Here is a 21,540-nt window from a genome sequence, read left to right as displayed (position 1 = left end):
GGTACATCTTCTGAGGGGCTTTTTCTCCTTTTACCCCTTGTAAAAATGAAAAAAAAAAGGGTCTACAAGAACATTTTAGTGTAGAAAATGAAGATTTTGAATTTTCTCCACTTTGCTGCTATTCCTATGAAACACATAAAGGGTTAACAAACTTTCTGAATCTCATTTTGAATACTTTGAGGGGTGCAATATTGATGGCTTATCCTAAGGATTGGTCATCAATAGAAAAGTCTGTATAAATAATGATGATTACCTACACACTGCATTGTTCGTAAAGAATATCAATAAAGTGTTCTGAAAGTGTTCTTAAAACTGACAAACAGGAAAGTAATTTCACTTTCTTCGTCAACACAGAGAAACCAATTGTCTTTGTTAGAATCGGAACATTTCTCTCAACAATATCTCAGCATCCTTGAACCATTTTTAATGTTGCAAGAATCAAAAGACAAAAAACAGTTTCCTCTTTTCAAGTAGATGATAGAAAAAAAAAAAAATTATTCATTTAAAACATTTTACCCATAGGCAGAACAGGCAATCCCCCCTTTAATTAAATGAACAGTTCATGTGGTTAATGAAACTGTGAAGCTATGGGGAAAACATGCAGAATTAAAATAAAACATAATTTATATTCCAAGCAAGTCATATTACATTGGAATAAAGCAAGTCACATTCTAAGTAGTCATTCTGTACCCTTCACTGCAAAATATACACAATGCAATATACATTAGACAACAAGTCACATCTGCTCTATTTGTTATCAGTTATTAGAGTGTTTTATTAGAAGTGGAACACATGGCCTGACCTCTGGTTAAGCCACATGGTTGAATACAATTATTGTAAAGGGAACTCTATAACCACATTTTATACTAAAGACTAAATGCTAAAAAAAAGTTACAAGTAACAACAGTGTTGGAGAGTCATATGCAATATGTGAGGTGGGTCTCCCTTTTATACATTTAAAGATCATGTGCACACTATAACATGGTAGGCTGATCTTATAATCACAAATTTATACTTTACATCATATATTTTACATGCATACAATACAATACAAAGTTCGTCCTATAAGGCTTCAATGGGCTCTGTCAGATACAAAAAAAAAAACCCTTTCTAATATACTTCATAAGAAAATGTTATTTCCTTTTTATAGAAATCATGGCTTATAAAATCATGGCTTTGTCCAAGCTAAAGCACAGACATGGACAAAGTCCAGTAAGTGAGGATGAGCTTGCACTCCTCCTGTCTGATACGACAGGAGAGAGCACAGAGGAGTGCTAGCCCACCTTCACATTATTTTAATTTATTTTTTTCTGACAATGGGGACCTCCACTACAGCTCCCTAAAGGGGCCTGCCCCTACTACCTAAAGGAGGGTGCTATTACAGCCTAAAGGCGGTCACTAAGGGGACTGATTTTACTACCTTAAGGGGGTCACTAAGCGAACTGCTAATAATAACCAAAGGGGGGGTCACTAAGTGGAAAGCTATTACTACCTAAAGAGGGGGGGTATAACTAAGGAGACTGCTATTACTACCTAATAGGGGTCACTAAGTGGACTGCTATTACTACCTAATCGGGGTCACTAAAGGGACTGCTATTACTACCTAAAGGGGGTCACTGATGGGACTGCTATTACTATATAAAGGGGGGGGGGTCACTGATGGGACTGCTAATACTATATAAAGGGGGTCACTAAGGGGACTGTTATTACTACCTGAAGGGGGTCACTAATGGGACTGCTAGTACTATATAAAGGGGGGATCACTAAAGGTTACTGCTATAACTATATAAAGGTGGTCACTAAGGAGACTGCTATAACTACCTAAAAGAGGTCACTAAAGGGGGATGCTATTACTACCTAAAGGGGCTGATATTACTGCTTAAAAGGAGTCACTACTACCTAAATGTGGCTAATGCTGCTACTGCCTAAAGGGGGGCTGATACTAATATATGCAGGGGGGCTGCAACCATTTACAGGAAACTGCAAAATGTTACAGGGGGCAACTATGTACAGGGGTACTACAGAGAGTAACCCCTACTTATAGAAGGCCCCTTCTACCTACAGGGAGCAGGTATCTATAGGGAATAACTACCTAGATGGGAACATACCTACTCGGGCATCTGTATATAGAGGGAAACAATGAGAAAAAAACCTACTGAAGCGACCTTACTACCTAATAATGGATGGTACCCATTATTGATTGGAGTGCTATAGGTGCTGGAAAAGTGCAGAGCCTAACATTTTTTTTGGCAGGTTCTGTGGAGATGAGTTGTGGTTGGAAGAAATCATCATGTCGGTCTGGGCCGAAAGGATAAGAAAAAGGAAAGTGAACGACTCCAATCAGAGAAGACGTCACCTGATGTAACTGTATGTAATCACTTATATAGTTTGAAAAGCCTATAAATAGCCTGGGACACTACTGTCTGTGGACAGTGGTGTTGTCCAGTCACTATATAGTAGTAATGTGTAGTCACTGTGTGATGCAATAATTTTTCCCTTGTATAGTTATGTTATTGGGGATACTGGTCTGTGTATCGTTGTTTTATTCATTATTAGTATGGTAGTATTATCCCATCACTGTATGGTGGTAATGGTAGTGGTCGTATTGTGGAGCAATTATTTGTCCCCTTTATAGTAGTGTTATATGTGTTGCTTATAGTGTTTTTTTTTTATATAATAACAGTATGATGGTATTAGCAGCAGGATATGTTGTCCTGGTGTGGAGGTATTATTTTATGCATGCTTTCCAGATTAGCATTGATGCATACACTGTATACACTGCCATTCTCTTACATTAACTGGATGGGGAGCTTCCCCTTCACCTAAGGCCTCAGAAAGTCTAGAGCCGCCTCTGGCTGTTAATGCCAGAACAATGTTCTAGCATGTCATGGTAATTATAAGCAACATTATAATAAACTAAAATACTATAGTCATAGAATTATTTACCTTTCGACCTTCAAATTGTTCTGGCAGCTTCCAATAAAATGGTTCAGAGAAGAGGTCTTGTTTCACTTGATCAATGAGTGCTATGATCTCCGGATGCTGGAAAAATACCCCTTTGGTAGTGCGTTGTTGTAAGGTGAAGTCTGTCAATTCCAATACTGTCTGATCAGGCTTTAAGGATTGCTTAAAAAACATGTTATTAAAGAAATTAAAGAAGAACATTGTAGGCAATAGATATAAAGTGAACATTAGAACACAAAAAAATCACCAATGGAAGTATAAAAAATGATGACAGAAGTTAAATAAATTGTATAACCAAAAAACACAGGAATGGGTGTTTGTTCAGCACACTGGGCATAATGTGTAACCATGGAGGCTCCTTCAGACTCCAGTGATCAAGTCCACAAGTCCATTCAACACAAGAAGTACACCGACACAGATGAATTTTTTTATTGCTTCATGAATTTTTGTATTATCTTCATTAATTATTCAGTATAACAACTGATAGATATATTCATAAATACATAGAAAAATATTCACCCAGGTGCCCGTTCATCGCATCAATGAAACATTACGGATACGGCATGTATATGGAAGTCTTGCTTACAAAGGTACATTCCAGTGCGCTTCATGTCAGAACTGCAGTGGAATACTGAGAGGAGAGAAAGTAACCCATCCAATGACGGGTCATATGTTTCCCGTGCCGGGATGGCTTACGTGTAACACAAAACAAGTAGTGTTTTTCCTAAAATGCCCTTGTGGCATGATATATGCCGGCCAAACAATGAGAGCCGTTAAAATTAGGATCAATGAACACAAGGGTGCTATTAGTAATTTTTCAAAGAAAATAGAGAAAGACAAGTAAGGTACCATTGAGAAATATGGGGAATCTATTGCTAGACATTTCTAGGACAGAGGACACCAGGTATGTGAACTAAAGTGGATGGTATTGGAAGAGGTCTCAGGTCTAAATAATGAATACACAAAAAATAAATTATTACAATGTGAAGTATTTTGGATAACAAAGTTAAACACTCTCACTCCAAATGGTATTAATGAATTCTGCAACTTTAATGTATTCCTATAATTTGCTATTTCATGAGGATTTTATGCTGTGTGGTTTTTAATTGTAGAGGTAATCCTGCGAGAAATGTGGGCTATGTAACATGGTGGAAGGCGCACTGTTGTAGGCTTGACAAAGGGATGTAATCCTGAAATGTTGCCAATCAAGCTCACAGGCTTGTGAGCTCCTTATCTTTCCCCAGAGAGAGAGGCCACACGGACGGCAAAGAGGACATTTGAAGAGCCGGCTGGAGCAATGGACTTCCATATACATGCCGTATCCGTAATCTTTCATTTATGTGACGAATGGGCACCTGGGTGAATATTTTTCTATGTATTTATGAATATATCTATCAGTTGTTATACTGAATAATTAATGAAGATAATACATTAAAGCATTAGAAAAATTCATCTGTGTCGGTATACTTTGTGTGTTGAGTAAAATAAATATTGTCACATGGCCTTTGTTTTTATACTTTTATGATCAAATACACAATGTAATTTATTGATGTTTCACACAGCATTGGAGTTTTAATTTTTACATAATCCATTAGATATATGATTAGAGCTGACCCTACCATGGGTCCCCATGAAATCACCGGACCCAGGTAGCATTTGACATGAATATGAATAGTTACAAAGTTTTTACGGAATGCCTCTACTGTGTGTTATGTACAAAGCCTCCAGTATATTCCTATGATATATAGCTTTACTCTGCTTATAAGAACTGAAACCTATTACAGGGACACAGGCTAAAGCTGCATCTCATAGGAATACTGAGGAGACACTGTGGTGTGCTTTAGGGGACATAAGTTATATGTCACTGATCTATCACTTGCTGAAGGAGAAGACATAAATAGGAATCAAGATAGCAAACGAGCCATAATTATTATATAATCCACATTATTTTCTAACATATGTCTATACTGCCCTATAGAAACACCAAAAAAAAAAGAGAGTACTCCCAGAATACTTATTTTATTAATATTTCTGAAAACGGTTACAAACTGTAATATAGAATATATCCAACTAATTATTGTACATACACAGATTGTACTTTATATGTGGAACCCCCCCCCATGTTATATATTATACATCAATATGTTTTTTAGAACAATGCAAACATAGTTATGTACTGCACAGAAACAAGCAGCTTGGATTAAAAAACTCATTTTCTATCTGGTGCTGAGTAGACAATTTGCAAAATAAGAAGTTAAGAGAATACATTGAATGTTTTGGCACGTATTAGCTACTTCAGCATGTTTTACTAAAATACACCAGCAGGAACCCACATTACAGGATTATATGGCTCAATGGCTTCCTACTCACCCACATTCGGATCAGTCCATCTGCTTCTGTACACTGGGTAGTCAGGCCAAAGCAGTAACAGCTGCTACAACCAAGTGGATTCCCAACATGAAGTCCAAAAGTGCTGGGTTTGCATCTGTCACAATGGACTCCTTCCACATTCATCTGCAACAGAAATACTTCACAATCTGAGTGGATTTAAACTGAGGGTTTTTCTTAAACAATAAGTTTAAATGTTTTGGAATCCGCGTTTTGTATAGTCAAATACATAAATAAGTATTTTGAACTAGATATACTTCTTTTCAAATAAAAGATCCCAGAAATTCTTTAGCAAGGTGTCAGCAGAAAAAAAAGGTTACCTTCATTGAGGGTCCAATGTTTAACTGGACACGTTCAGAATCAAAAACCTTTTATATGTTAAACATATCGGCAAAACATTACAGTTTCTAAAATACTTCATAAAAAATTATTCATAGAAATTGTGGCATATAAAGAAGACCACTTGGGGTCCCCATACCATCCAGAACAAAATCCTGTCTGAGTGCAGCATCATCTTTTTTCCAGATGAAGAACAGGCTGGGACAAAGTCCAGTAAGTGAGGGCTAGACTAGCACTCATTTGTGCTCATTCCTGTCATATGTCTATTAGACTGCAGCTTGAGAACAGAAGAGGGGGTTACAGAGCAGCATGTAGTGATTGTATGAAGAGACCCAGCACAGCAGACTCAAGAATAAAGTAAATGCACGGTGAGGGACGGCGGGCTCAGTGCTTACCTGGGATATGCCCCTTTACTGAGCAGAGGATTTCAGAATAAGTGAGCAGCAGAACAGAGGGCTTTGTGACTCAAATACAGAAGCTGGACATATAAAAAGGATATCTAAAACATCTGCGTGACATAGTGAGTAACATATATAAGCATTTTTTTCTGTGATATAAAACATTAAGAAACCAAGCAGAGACTGCAAAGTTTTAAAGTTGTCACGCCCCGGCCCATAGGCTTGCATTGAGGGGGCGGAGCGTGACATCACACAGGGGCGGAGCCATGATGTCAGAATGCTCTGTCCCCATGATCGACAGTAATCAGACCTGGAGCAAACACGCTCCGGGGACTGATGTCAACGGGGTGCGGCGTGCGAGACCACGGGGGTCCCCAGGGGCGGGATCCCTGCGATCAGGCATCCTTTGGATAGGGGATAAGATGTCTAAGCGCCGGAGTACCCATATAACTATTTATATACCTTCAAATGGTTGCTTAAAGGGGTATTCCAGAGAATTTTTTTTTCATATGAGCTGGCTTTAGAAAGTTAAACAGATTTGTTAATTACTTCTATTAACAAAATCTTAATCCTAACAGTTATCATATTTATCAGCTTGTGAAGTTGAGTTGTTCTTTTCTGTTTGACAACAGTGCTCTCTGCTGACACCTGTCTGTCTGTCTGTCTCAGGAACTTTCCAGAGTAGGAGCAAATCCCCATAGCAAACCTATTCTGCTTTGGACAGTTCCTTAGACAGAAAGAGGTGTCAGCAGAGAGCACTGTTGTCAGACAGAAAAGAACAACTCAGTTTAAGCAGCTGATAAGTACTGGTAGGATTACAATTTTTTTTATAGACGTAACAAATCGGTTTAACTTTCTGGAGCCAGTTGATATGAAAAAAAATGTTTTCACTGGAATACCCCTTTAACATTTATTGGTAAATAAACTGCAACTTGGATAGATAGATAAGATAAGATTAGATAGATAAAGTTTAGATATATAAGATATATTTGAAATGCAATTTGAATTAGAGGTATGTATATATTTAATAAGTTTCTCTTTAAATAAACCAGTCTTACATAAGGGAACCTAAGCTATCATTAACTATCATAACCCATTGACCAGTAAGGAGTACTGTCTGAATATACAGTACATTTACTATATCAGGAATTTTGACCTACACCATCTTAGGGAACTGCTGCAGTTGCCAGATATTGGTGGCTTACTTCTATTTTTATTAAGAATCAGGTGTGGCCATAATAATTCGACTCAAACAGTTGTGCAATCTGCAGAAAAAAATCTTAGAAGGACACTGAGTGATCATTGTAGTCATACTTCTCTAATCAACTGGGAAATTGCAGGTTGCATGAAGTATACCAGAGAAGACGCTCTTCTCAGGCTGTGATGTCCACATGTCTTAAAGGGGCAAATAAGCTGCTTTTGCATATACTGAATGTATGTGCGGTTTTTGATAGATTTAAAGGGGTACTCCGGTGCTTAGACATCTTATCCCCGATCCAAAGGATAGGGGATAAGATGCCTGATCGCGGGGGTCCCGCCGGCGGGACCCCCGCGATCAGGCATCTTATGCTCTATCCTTTGGATAGGTGATAAGATGTCTATGCGCCGGAGTACCCCTTTAATGTTGATATCCTAAATCTATGAACAGTATTAGCCTGTGGTTTACAATGCACTGTAGATCTGAACCCATAGGAGTGATATACAAGATTCCTCCGTAGGGTAAATCATGATGAATTTCTTTCAGTAGGGTAAATCATAATGTCCTATGTCAATGTCTTAGAATTAGGAGAGATATCTTGTACATGCATATAGATGAGAAAACTGTACAGATCAAATTAAAAGGTACTGAAAGCCTGTTATTAGGCTGTCTGCTGGTGATATTACATACTAATTGGGGGTCATTAATACGCTCATTTTCTACCATGCAAGGCCTTTTATATGTGTTATGAGGTTACTTTAACTGTGAATTAATGCAGCTAATTTAAATGTAAGTCATTTACTGGTTTCAATTACTGAAGAATGGACAGCACACTTTGAAGAATGAGTGAACAAATGAAAAAATGAATGCTCAGGGAACAACAAACAAAACCTTTGTGACATAGGAACATAACTCATTGACAAACTACATTTTAATAAAGTACAATTAGAATAGTGTTTATGCACATATCTCAGACATACTGATGCATACAAGTTCTTTCTCTGTTGGATTTAAAATTGTTTGGGCAAAAATTTCATTATTCTTGTGGTATTTTTTCCAGAGTATTTCAGTCATTTCATTATTTTATTTTATTCAATCTAAGGCAGAGAGGGCATAAATCTTGTTAAGTTTGTATGATTATGAATCTCCTATTCTCACCCCCTAAGCCTAGCATTCATACCCCATTTTGAAATAATGTTCCCACCCATCAGACTAGTCAATAAAAAGTAGAGTAAACCAAATGTTAACCTTTGAATGTGCCCATTTTTTTCAATGTGTGCCCACTAAAGGTACCCAACAGCCCCTAGAGCTGTTTAAGTTTATTGTGGGCTGCGTTGTGCTTGTGGGTGGGTGAGGCTTATATATACATTACATTTGTCAAATGTTTTGCTTTACTATACCTTACATATCTTTGTTATGTTATGCATGGTTGTTTTCCTTTATGGTTGTTTTCCTTTATGCAATACAAAGTTATTATTACCGGGCCATGCCTCCTTCATGCAAAACCATGGTCTCCCTACTCAAAGCCCTACCCATTAGATGAATGCCACAGAGAGCAGCAAAAAGTCACAACTTTTTGCCTATCTACACCAGGTGCAAACTTTAGTAGACTCCTCCTATTGTGTTTCTCTAGTATCAAATCTTTAGCACAGTGGCATTCATAGGGTTATCTAGTTAGGCTGTATTTTCCTCTTTTAGTTTGTGGGCAGTTTTAGAGCAACAAGAAACAAACATTTAGTTAATATTATAGAATATACAAGAGTAAAAACACATTGCATTTAAAAAAAAAAACAATTTGTGCTGTGTTTTCCAAAATCACAGCAAAAATGTTGCAACGTTTGCTTGATTAAAAAAAATTACTGCAAAAATTGTGAAAAACCAATGCAACATGTGATCACAGTTTTACAGAGATAAAAGATAATAACATAAAGAGTAATATAGACTATGAATTTATTTAGCCAGCCAAAGATCTGATTCTGCTGAAGACACAGCTCAAGTTGGACATAATTACAATCTGGGTTTCATCTCCTATTTATTACTACTTGTGCCTTTATGAATTTTTATTTTTAAATGGTTCCAACTGAACACCTTTCCCCTCTTCTTTTCAGAGGTCACAGAATGGCCAACAATTGGATACAAGAGGACACTGTTGAAGGACATATTTCTATCTTGTGTCAAAACTCCTAGCCAAACAACAGTTCCAGAACATTCATCTAACAACCTAGGTAGAGATGAGTGAATTTCTGATTTATTCGCGGCAAATCTCTATTTTTTGATTACCCATTCTGGTGAGCATCGAGCTGACTGTCCTCCGCCAGGCGAGATACCACCTGTTCCAGCCCCTGCCTCTCAGCGCCCCCCCTGACTGTGAAAGTGCGAATGTTTCATTTATTCAGTTATGGTTCATTGTTATCGCTCCAAGCTGTTTCATTGGATTCCTGTGATAATTCCACAGGTAATATGACGTCGACAACCATAAGGCCTCAGTCTTGAAAAGATTACATCAATTTTTTATTTATTTAAATTTACGATTTATATTAGATTCCCAAGTTTAATGTCCCTGTGTTTACTTCAAACTAATACTGTATGACCCCAAAACCCAATCAATCTAACAAGGAGTCACATGGTGGCACAATGACAGAGCCTAGAGGTGGCAGCAGCATGAGGAGACCATAATCTGGCAGAATGACACAGCCTGGAATTGGCAGCAGCAAGAGGAGACCATATAGTGGCTGAATGACACAGCCTAAAGTTGGCGGAAGCATGAGAAGACCACAGGGCTTCACAATCCTTAAGATTAAAAGATGAATATTCAAATTTAAATTGAAGATTTATGGTAGCTAGTGCTACTGTAAAAATTTTAGGTAATGTTGCAGCAGTGTGAGGAGACCATAGGGCTTCACAATCCCAAAGATTAAAAGATGAATTTTCAAATTTAAATTGAAGATTCATGGTAGCTAGTGCTACCATAACATTTTTTAGGTAATGTCCCAGCAGCATGAGTGGACCATATAGTTGCTGAATGACACAGCGTGGAGATGGCTTCTGCATGAGGAGACTATATAGTGGCTGAATGGCTAAGCCTGGAGTTGGCGGCAGCATGAGGAAAACATATACTGGCTGAATGGCACAGCCTGGAGTTGGCGGCAGCATGAGGAGAACATATAGTGGCTGAATGGCACAGCCTGGAGTTGGCGGCAGCATGAGGAGAACATTTAGTGGCTGAATGGCACAGCCTGGAGTTGGCGGCAGCATGAGGAGAACATATAGTGGCTGATTGACACAGCCTGGAGTTTGCGGCAGCAAGAAGTGACCATATAGTGGCTGAATGACAAAACATGTGGCGGAAGCATGAGGAGACCATAAGGTGGCTGAATGGTACAGCCTGGTGTTGGCAGCAGCATGAGGAGAAATATAGTGGCTGAATGACACAGTCTTGAGGTGGCGGCAGCATGAGGAGAACATATAGTGGCAGAATGAGACAGCCTGGAGGTGGCAGCATCAGTCCTGAAAGTGACCCGGTGCCAGTACCCGGTGACGAAGGTGGGTGAAAAAAGGTCTGATACGAAGGAATGTTTTTAACTGGGGAGCAGCGCTTTAACCCCTTAAGGACCCAGCCATTTTACACCTTAGGACCCGGCCATTTTTTGCACATCTGACCACTGTCACTTTAAGCATTAATAACTCTGGAATGCTTTCAGTTATCATTCTGATTCCGAGATTGTTTTTTCGTGACATATTCTACTTTAACTTAGTGGTAAAATTTTGTGGTAACTTGCATCCTTTCTTGATGAAAAATTAGAAAATTTTGCATTTTTCTAACTTTGAAGCTCTCTGCTTGTAAGGAAAATGGAAATTCCAAATATTTTTTTTTATTCACATATACAATATGTCTACTTTATGTTTGCATCATAAAATTGATGTATTTTTACTTTTGGAAGACCAAAGAGGCCAATTTTTCGCAAAATTTCCAAAATCAAAATTTTTCAGGGACCAGTTCAGGTTTGCAATGGATTTGAAGGGTCTTCATCTTAGAAATACCCCACAAATGACCCCATTATAAAAACTGCACCCCCCAAAGTATTCAAAATGACATTCAGTCAGCGTTTTAACCCTTTAGGTGTTTCACAGGAATAGCAGCAAAGTGAAGGAGAAAATTCACAATCTTCATTTTTTACACTCGCATGTTCTTGTAGACCAACTTTTTGAATTTTTACAAGGGGTAAAAGGAGAAAATGGATTGTTATTTTTGTAGCCCAATTTCTCTTGAGTAAGCGCATACCTCATATGTCTATGTAAAGTAGAGGGCTCAGAAGCGAAGGAGCGACAAGGGGATTTTGGAGAGTACGTTTTTCTGAAATGGTTTTTGGGGGGCATGTTGCATTTAGGAAGCCCCTATGGTGCCAGAACAGAAACAGCAAAACCCCCCACATGCCATACCATTTTGGAAACTAGACCCCTCGGGGAACGTAACAAGGAATAAAGTGAGCCTTAATACCCCACAGGTGTTTCACGACTTTTGCATATGTAAAAAAATATATAATTTTTTCAATAAAATGTGTGTTTCCCCCCAAATTTCACATTTTTGCAAGGGTTAATAGCAGAAAATACCTCCCAAAATTTGTAACCCCATCTCTTCTGAGTATGCAGGTACCCCATAAGTTGACCTGAAGTGCACTACGGGCGAACTACAATGCTCAGAAGAGAAGGAGTCATATTTGGCTTTTTGAGAGTAAATTTTGCTCGGGGGCATGTCGCATTTAGGAAGCCCCTATGGTGCCAGGACAGCAAAATAACCCCCACATGGCATACCATTTTGGAAACGAGACCCCTTGAAGAACGTAACAAGGGGTACAGTGAGCATTTACAACCCACTGGTGTCTGTCAGATCTTTGAAACAGTGGGCTGTACAAAATGTTTTATTTGCACAGCCCACTGTTCCAAAGCTCTGTCAGACACCAGTGGGGTGTAAATTCTCACTGCACCCCTCATTACATTCCGTGAGGGGTGTAGTTTCCGAAATGGGGTCACATGTGTTTTTTTTTTTGCATTTGTCAAAACCGCAGTAACAATCAGCCACCCCTGTGCAAATCACCTCAAATATACATGGCACACTCTCCCTTCTGGGCCTTGTTGTGCGCCCCCAGAGGACTTTGCGCCCACATATGGGGTATCTCCGTACTCGGGAGAAAATGTTACAAATTTTGGGGGGCTTTTTTCCCCTTTTACCTCTTGTCAAAATGAAAAGTATAGGGCAACAACAGCATGTTAGTGTAAAAAATTTATTTTTTTACACTAACATGCTGGTGTAGACCCCAACTTCACCTTTTCATAAGGGGTGAAAGGAGAAAAAGCCCCCCAAAATTTGTTAGGCAATTTCTCCCGAGTACGGCGATACCCCATATGTGGACGTAAACTGTTGCCTTGAAATACGACAGGGCTCCGAAGTGAGAGCGCCATGCGCATTTGAGGCCTGAATTAGGGATTTGCATAGGGGTGGACATAGGGGTATTCTACGCCAGTGATTCCCAAACAGGGTGCCTCCAGCTGTTGCAAAACTCCTAGCATGCTTGGACAGTCAACGGCTCTCCGGCAATACTGGGAGTTGTTGTTTTGCAACAGGTGGAGGATCCATTTTGGAAACAGTGGCGTACCAGACGTTTTTCATTTTTATTGGGGAGGGGAGGGGAGCTGTGTAGGGGTATGTGTATATGTAGTGTTTTTTACTTTTTATTTTATTTTGTGTTAGTGTAGTGTAGTGTTTTTAGGGTACAGTCACACGGGCGGGGGATTACAGTGAGTTTCCCGCTGCGAGTTTAAGCTGCCGCGCAAAATTTGCTGCATCGCAAACTTGCAGCCTGATAATCACTGTAAGCCCCCTGCCCATGTGAATGTACCCTGTACATTCACAGGGGGGGACCTCCAGCTGTTACAAAACTACAACTCCCAGCATGCACAGTCTATCAGTGCATGCTGGTAGTTATAGTTTTGCAACAGCTGGAGGCACACGGGTTGGGAAACACTGAGTTAGGAAACAAACAATGTTTCCCAACCAGTGTGCCTCCAGTTGTTGCAAAACCACAACTCCCAAACATTCTCAGGCTTGAAGTTGTAGTTTTGCAACATATGGAGGGCTACAGTTTGCAGACCACTAATACAGTGGTTCCCAATCTGTGCCCTTCCAGATGTTGCAAAACTACAACTCCCAGTATGCCAAAACTGTCCAGGCATGCTGGGAGTTGTAGTTCTGCAACATCTGAAGGGCCAGATCTTACAGAACTACAACTCCCAGCATGCCTGGACAGTAAGGACATGCTGAGGATGTGTAGTTTTGCAACATCTGGAAGGGCACAGTGGTCTAAAAACTGTGGACCTCCAGATGTTGCAAAACTGCAACTCCCAGCATGCCCAGACGCCAAGGGCTGTCTGGGCATGCTGGGAGTTGTAGTATACAGGGTCCCATTACAGCAATGCATGTCGCTTTACGGCGACGTGCATTGCTGTAAAGGGCCCGACCGCGGCTGAAGATCTACTCACCTGTCGCCGCCGCTGCTGTCTTCCTCGCCGGGATCCGGGTCTTCAGGGATGAGGTAAGTTAGGGGCCAGTCCCCAGCACTCCCCCGTCCCCCGCCGCGTCCTCCGGTCTTCCTCCCGTCCTCTCCGGACTTTCAGGGGCCGGGCAGGACGGGAGGAAGTAACCCCCCCTGCGATTGGTCGGTTAACTAACCAACGGATCGCAGGGGATCGGAGGAGGTGACAGGCTTGCCACCTCGCTCCTAGTCTTTAGCATGGTCCTGGCTGTCCGTGACAGCCGGGATCATGCAAAATTACCGGTTGGTCGGGTCCCAGAGAACCGATCAGCACGGTATCGCCGCAGATCGCAAGGGCGATTTCCCTTGCGATTTGCGGCAATCGCCGACATGGGGGGCCTACATGGCCCCCCTCGGCGTTTGCCCTGGATGCCTGCTGAAGCATTTCATCAGGCACCCGGTTCCGATCTCTGCCCGGCGCGCGGCAGGGACCGGAAACCGCCAGGGCGTAAGTTTACCGCCAGGGCGTAAGTCCTTAAGTACCAGGGCGCCAGGGCATAAAATTACGCCCTGGGTCCTGAACAGGTTAAAGAGGTACTCTGGTGCTAAGACATTGGGGATAGGGGATAAGATGTTTTATCGCGGGGGTCCCGCCACTGGGGACCCCGTGATCTTGCACGCAGCACCCCGTTACCATCAGCCCCCGGAGCATGTTCGCTCTTGGTCTGATGACTGCCAATCACGGGCCGGAGTATTGTGATGTCACGGCTCCACCCCCGTGTGACTGTCACGCCCCCTCCAATAGGCTTGCATTGAGGGGAGCGTGACGTCACACGGGGGTGGAGCCGTGATGTCACAATACTCCGACCCCGAGATCGGCAGTCATCAGAGAATATTCTCTGGGGGCTGATGGTAACGGGGTCCTGCATGAAAGATCATGGGGGTCCCAAGCGGCGGGACCCCCGCGATCAGGCTTCTTATCCCCTATCCTTTGGATAGGAGATAATATGTCTTAAATCTTTTTGGCACTATCCATATTTGTGAAGTGTTGGTGTGGCACCATGGTCAATCTACTCTGATGCATCAAGCATTGGTGGGTGGAAATTCTGGCTGATCCATGACTGATTCATCTTCACAAAGGTCACTCTCTCTACATTTTTCGTGGACAGACTAGTTCTCCTTGGGGTTACCATGGCCCCCACTGCACTTAACACCTGCTCTGATGGCCCACTACTGGCTGGGCAGGACAGCTTTTGCAGGGCAAACTCTGCTAGTTGTGGCCACAAATCAAGTTTGGCTGCCCAGAAGTCCAGTGAATCTTCAAAGTGTGTTTTCATGGGCATGTTAAGGTATGCCACCCCCTGCTGGTTCAGGTCATGCTCCAGGTATACCTGCTGCTGATGAGTTGCTTCACTATGCGGGATAAGAAAGGTACTCATCAGCGACTGTAGACTCAGGCTGCTGCTGCTGGAATTGGTACTGCTCCTGCCACTCCACCCCTCCCCAGCAGCCATGGCAGTGGAAGGTGAAAGCAGAGGGCCCCCTCGAGTCAGACCTGCGAGAGGATGGAAGATGGCGCCGATAGGCATCGGCCATCTGACTACGTAGGATGTCTCTGTAGTCGGTCACTTTGTCCTCCCTCTCAGTGGGTGTAAAAAAGGTCCCCACTTTGTAAGGGTCCAATAAGGTGGAGAGCTAAAAGTCATCCCGCTGTCAAATGGTGACAATTCGGCGGTAACTATGCAAGCAACTGACCATGCGTCATGCCATTTGTGCAAGTGACTCGGAGGGACTCCCTGCCTCCATCTCCACTGCATACTGCCACGGTATGTCTGGGTCCTCTGTCTCGCCTTCCTCATAACCCTCTAGCTCCTCTGGCTGCTCCTGCTTCTCTTCTTTCAGATGACTAGAAAGAACGCCCATTTTGCGAAACGTAAAGTGTGCTCAACTGTGCCCCTCCCCCTCCTCCAGTTCAGCCCCCACAGGGCTCATGTGGCCCTGAGATGTAGGCGCCACATCTCCAGTGCCCTGACCAGCCATTGTTTCCAACACATGTTGTAGGAAATGAAACAGTGAAATGATGGTGTTCATTCCATAATCCTGGCGACTGACTAATAATGTGGCTTCCTCAAAGGGCCTGAGCACACAACGGCAGGTGTCATGTATGAGCTGCCACTGGTGGACATTGAAGTTACACAGGGGAGTACCCCTATCCGCTTGGATCATTGAGAAATCGGTGATGGCTTTTCTCTGTTTGTATAGTCTGTCCAACATATGGAGGGTGGAATTCCAACGTGTCACAACTTCGCAAATCAGGCTATGTTGGGGGATACCGTTCTGACGCTGCAGCTCAAGGAGGGTGTGCTTTGCGGTGTACGAGTGGCTGAAGTGGTGCATGCAAAGTTCTCTTGCCATTGTTAGGATGTCTTGCATACACACGTGTGCCATACAGGGTGCATGGCTCAGCCTTCCTTGTCGCAGCGCAGACAAGAAGTTCTTTCTGTTATCAGTCACCATGGCTCCCATTTCCAGTTTTCGTGGAGTAAGCCATGCTTCGATTTCTTTATGAAAGACTTTTAGCAGTTCTGCCCCTGTGTGACTCAGTTCGAAAAGGAAAACCATGTGAAGAACAGTGTGACACCGCCTTGCCCTGCACACATGGTATGCTGAAGGAGCACTGAGACTTGTCCGTGCAGTAGAGGTTGAGGACACGGTGGAGGATGAGGAGGTGGAGTCGCACACTGTCACAGGATCAACGGCCTGAGAACGTGGAGGAGGAAGCAGGGTGACCTGTCCAAGTTGGTGTTGTGGCTGTGCAGGAACCACATTCACCCAGTGGGCCATTAAGGACATGCATTGTCCCTGACCATAGTTGCAGCTCCATATGTCGGCACTGCCATCAACATTGGTACACGTCTACAGGCTCAAGCCCTCGCCCACCTTCTCTTCCACAAAATTGTGCTGGGCTGGTACTGCTTCTTCGCAAATAAATGACGGCTTAAGACTCTCCACCTCGGCTCGGCACAAGCCATCAGCTCTCTGAAAGGTGCAGAGTCCACCACTTGAAAAGGGTGGGACTGCAGCACCAGCAACTTGGACAAGAGCACATTCAGCTTCTGTGCCGTTGGATGAGTGGGCGCATACTGTTGTCTCTTGGACATGACTTTGCTGATGGATTGCTGGCGGAGTGACTGATTCAAAGTAGGAGGAGCAAGAGCATCTGGAGCGACAGAAGGAGGGTATGACACACAGCTCCCTTCGGCTGAGGTGGTGGAGCCTTGGCTGGCTGAAACAGGGAGAGGCATGACACTGGGTGATGCAGCAGGCTGGACCACCACATCGGAGCCACGGTTCTCCCAGGCCGCTTTATGGTGACACTGCCGTGGTGACAACATTGGGACCCTGACCACGTTTCACCTTCTGCCGACACATCTTGCATGTGGCCATGTGCACCTCTTCCGGATGCTTGATCAAAAACTGCCACACTGCCGAGTTGCTGAACAGTCCGCACTAATTGACTGCTACTGCCGCCGTCTCCAGGAACCCCTGTTCCACTACCTCCCGGCAAGGTAGGCTGCCGCAAAGCAGGTCGTCTCCCACGGGCACATTTGGGTCCAGAATTTCCACTTCTACCACCATGCTGACTGCCAACCACTTTGCTGGCTCAGCCTGCAACCCTCTTCTCCTGATGATGATGAAGCCTATTCTGCACCAGGCTCCCAATTGCGATCGGCTTCATCATCATTAACAAGTGTCTGCACATCACTGACGTCCTCCTCAGGTTCCTCAACAGTGTCAGCTTTAGGGCCCTGAATGCTGGCAACACCACCTCCCATGTCACTCTCCTCATCACTACTTGCCCACCTAGCGGAGTAAGTGGCGGATGTCTCCTCCACTTCTTGGCTGTGCAGTAGCTGCTGACTGTCCTCTATTAGGTCGTCCTCACGGAATAGTGGAGCTGAACCCACAGCATAAGATACTTCTGTTGGGGAGGGGGCAGCATAGGATAGAGGCAATGGGAGGACAGGGACTGCTCCCGGGCCATGCCAACTAAGGGTTGTGTCTGAGGAACCCACCGACTGTTGACTGGGGGTGTCAGATGTCACTTGTGATGAATTGGATGACCGTGTTAACCAATCGATGAATACACAACCGCTAGCTGAGGATACCGGGATATCAGGCCTCTTGCTTTGAATCCTGCTGCCACTCGCCCCTAGTCTGCCTAAACCTCTGCCTGAGGAATTTAGGACTCTGCCACTTATCTGTGCATGTTCTGGTACTTCTCTGCCTGACACACTTAGTGCGTATATGAGGGGAGTGCAATACGCTTCACTACGCTAAAACAGTATTTATCTAGAGCAGCAGCAGGTGTGTACTTTTGGCTGGCTTTTTACTGTAGCTAGGCCCTTAAGACTTCATCTCTGTCCAACAGAATGCTGACTTGACTAGTAGGTAAAAAATTGCTGCTGGAAAAAGCTTTTCTGTGTAACACACAGGGCTGTCTGTCCCTATCTATCTCTCTGCAGTGTAAGGATGAAGTGACTTGCCGTAATATTTCTGCCAATTATATAGGGCTGTGACATCCCCGGGGTTACTGGCTGCATGTGATAAAGGGTCATCTTGCCTACCCTTGTTCCCGTCTTCCCAGGATTCCTTGCCCCATGTCCTCACATGTGGATCCACCATTTTAGATGCACGGAGCCAGAACCACACTAAATGGAGTTTAATGAAGCGATTTGCATGATAGAATCGCATCGATATTAGCATTTGTTGCGAATCAAATTTTTCCTGAAATTCGTCAGATTCGATTCGCTCATCCCTAAACCTAGGCATAGCAGTCATAAATATAAGTCACTATTTATTTCTGTAATTTACTAAGTCCAGAAATCACAGAACCTGAACCATTCTTCAAAAAAGAAGCCCTGTCCTCAGGATGTGTGCAGTATTACAACTTGTCTCCATTCACTGAAAAGGAACTGTGCTGCAATACCACACACAACCTGAGGACAATGGTGGCATAGTTTTTTTTAAATAAATTAGCTCTGATTTTCTATTCGTGGACAACCACTTTATGAAGTTACTGAACAACTTTGTAAAGTAGATTGTTTGAATTCCAAATATTATATTTAATAACAACTTCATAAAAGAGTATATACTAGGGAAATGTATAAAAGTAACAGTACAATAAACATGCAGAATTTATTGTGCGTTTGCTGATCCTATAGATATATGCTGTAGAAGGATTCTGCTGAAGGTTTATTGGAATGTCATAAGGAACACTGTGTGCTCTATGATTTCCATTTAACATCATCTTCTGAGTAAAGAACGCTCCCTTATCACAATGTCACAGACAGTAAAGTGATGGAACCTCTCCAGTCTGTGTCAAGCTGCACTTCAAACCTGCCAAAACCCACTGTTCATTCTTTTATTCATATAATGTATATGCTTCCCCTTATAATACAGGCTTATTACACTCCAAGAATATCAACTTGTCTGGTGAGTCATGAAGGCAATGCACATTAAAATAGATGATAATGCATGAATCCCCTCGGTGTTGCTAAGAAGTGGAGGCATCAAAGCAATTGGTTACTTGACATAAATTGTTGTGGTATTTAGGGATGAGTGAATCGAATCTGACGAATCCGAATTTGTTACAAATTTCAGGAAAAATTTGATTCGCAACTAATTTGAATATCACCGCAACTCGATCGCTCAAATCCTTTCATTAAACTCCATTTAGTGCGGTCCAGGCTCCAGGACATCGAAAATGGTGGATCCACATGTGAGGACATGGGGCAAGGAATCCTGGGAAGGCGGAAACAAGGGTAGGCAGGATGACCCTGAATCACATGCAGCCTATCAGAAGCCAGCCACCCCTGTGATGTCAGAGCCCTATATAATCGGCAGTCATCTTGCAGCCAGTCACTTCAGCCTTTTATTGCAGAGAGATAGAGAGGGACAGACAGCGCTGTGTGTTGCACAGAAATGCTTTTTTCCAGCAGCTATTCAGCTACCAGTCAAACCAGCATTCTGTTGCACAGAGAGAGGGACAGAGAGCAGTGTGTGTTGGGGTACGGTCACACTGAGGAATTGCCACGGAATTTCCGGTATCCGCCGCTGAAAGTGTTCCGCACAAAGAAAGAACATGTTCATTCTTTGTGCAGAATCCACGAGTGGACCATAGCAGTCAATGGTGACGGCTCAGTGCCCAGCGGCTCTAGCGCCGAAGTATTCTTGCCAGGCAGAATCTCCGCTCGCTGAATTCAGCGAGCGGAGATTCCACAGTGTGAACGAGCCCTTGCAAAGAAAAGCATTTTACAGCAGTGATTCACCTCCCAGTCACTACAGTGTTCTATTACAGAGAGGGACAGAGAGCAGTGTGTTGCACAGAACAGCAGCGATTCGCCTCAAGCCCAAATCCTGCCTAAAAGCACTGATAGGGAAGGGAGTGAGATTGAGAGAGAAAGTGCAATTTTGTGTGTGGTACACAGCGACTGTGTGCTGCAGCACTGGTGTGAATTGCTGGTGCTGTGCACAAATACTGTTTTAACCCCTTAAGGACGCAGCCCATTTGGGCCTTAAGGACTCAGACATTTTAATTTTTACGTTTTCGTTTTTTCCTCCTCGCCTTCAAAAAATCATAACTCTTTTAAATTTTCAACCACAGACTATTATGAGGGCTTGTTTTTTGCATGCCCAGTTGTCCGTTGTAATGTTATCACTCACTTTACCATAAAATGTATGGCGCAGCCAAATAAATAATATTTGTGTGGTGAATTTAAAAAGAAAACCGCAATTTTGCTAATTTTGGAAGGTTTTGTTTTCACGCCGTACAATTTACGGTAAAAATGATATTTGTTCTTTATTCTTTTGGTCAATACAATAAAAATGATACCCATGATAACATACTTTTCTATTACTGTTGCACTTAAAAAAAATCGCAAACCTTTTAACCAAATTAGTACGTCTAAAATCCCCCTATTTTGAAGACCTATAACTTTTTCATTTTTCCGTAAAAGCAGCAGTATGAGGGCTCATTTTTGCGCCATGATCTGTACTTTTTATTGATACCATATTTGCTTATATAGAACTTTTAATCCATTTTTTATAATTTTTTGGGGGAATAAAATGTTATAAAAAATCATCTATTTTGGACTTTTTTTTATTTTTACGTTCACGCCGTTCACCGTACGGTATAATTAACATTTAATTTTAATAGTTCAGATATTTACACACGCGGTGATACCAAACACTTTTTGGGGGTGAAATAGGGAAAATGGGACAATTTACGTTTTTATTGGGGGAGGGGGTTTTTCAAAATTTTTTAACTTTACTTTTTTATTTTTTTTACTTTTATTTTTACACTTCAATAGTCCCCATAGGGGACTATTTATAGCAATCACTCGATTGCTAATACTGTTCAGTGCTATGTATAGAACACAGCACTGATCAGTGTTATCAGTCATCTTCTGCTCTGGTCTGCGGGAAGGCAGATCAGAGCAGAAGACGCCGGGGACCTCCGTCTGCCGTGCTGGATGATCGGATCGCCGCGGCAGCGCTGCGGGCGATCTGATCATCCATTTTAGTGACCGTAATGCGGCAGATGCCGTGATCTGTATTGATCACGGCATTTGAGGGATTAATAGCAGACATCTGCAGGATCGCGGATGTCCCCCATTACGGGCGGGTCCCTGGCTGCGATCAGCAGCCGGGACCTGCCTTC

General features: G+C 42.8%; 1 protein-coding gene across 2 annotated transcripts in view; it reads right to left on the bottom strand.

Annotated features, from left to right (window-relative positions):
• LAMA2 (laminin subunit alpha 2) overlaps window positions 1-21,540 on the bottom strand; it is a 943,701-nt gene that overhangs the window by 262,939 nt on the left and 659,222 nt on the right. For both annotated transcript variants that reach the window (XM_056566521.1, XM_056566522.1), the window contains 2 exons: window positions 5,335-5,478; window positions 2,947-3,126 (listed from right to left, as the gene is read on the bottom strand). In XM_056566521.1, the coding sequence (XP_056422496.1) occupies window positions 2,947-3,126; window positions 5,335-5,478 (324 nt within the window). The remainder of the gene's footprint in view (window positions 1-2,946; window positions 3,127-5,334; window positions 5,479-21,540) is intronic.

This window comes from Hyla sarda, chromosome 3 (genome assembly GCF_029499605.1).
Source record: "Hyla sarda isolate aHylSar1 chromosome 3, aHylSar1.hap1, whole genome shotgun sequence".
Lineage (NCBI taxonomy): Eukaryota > Metazoa > Chordata > Amphibia > Anura > Hylidae > Hyla > Hyla sarda.
Note: the sequence above shows the minus strand (reverse complement) of the source record. Positions and strands in the feature narration are given on the sequence as shown.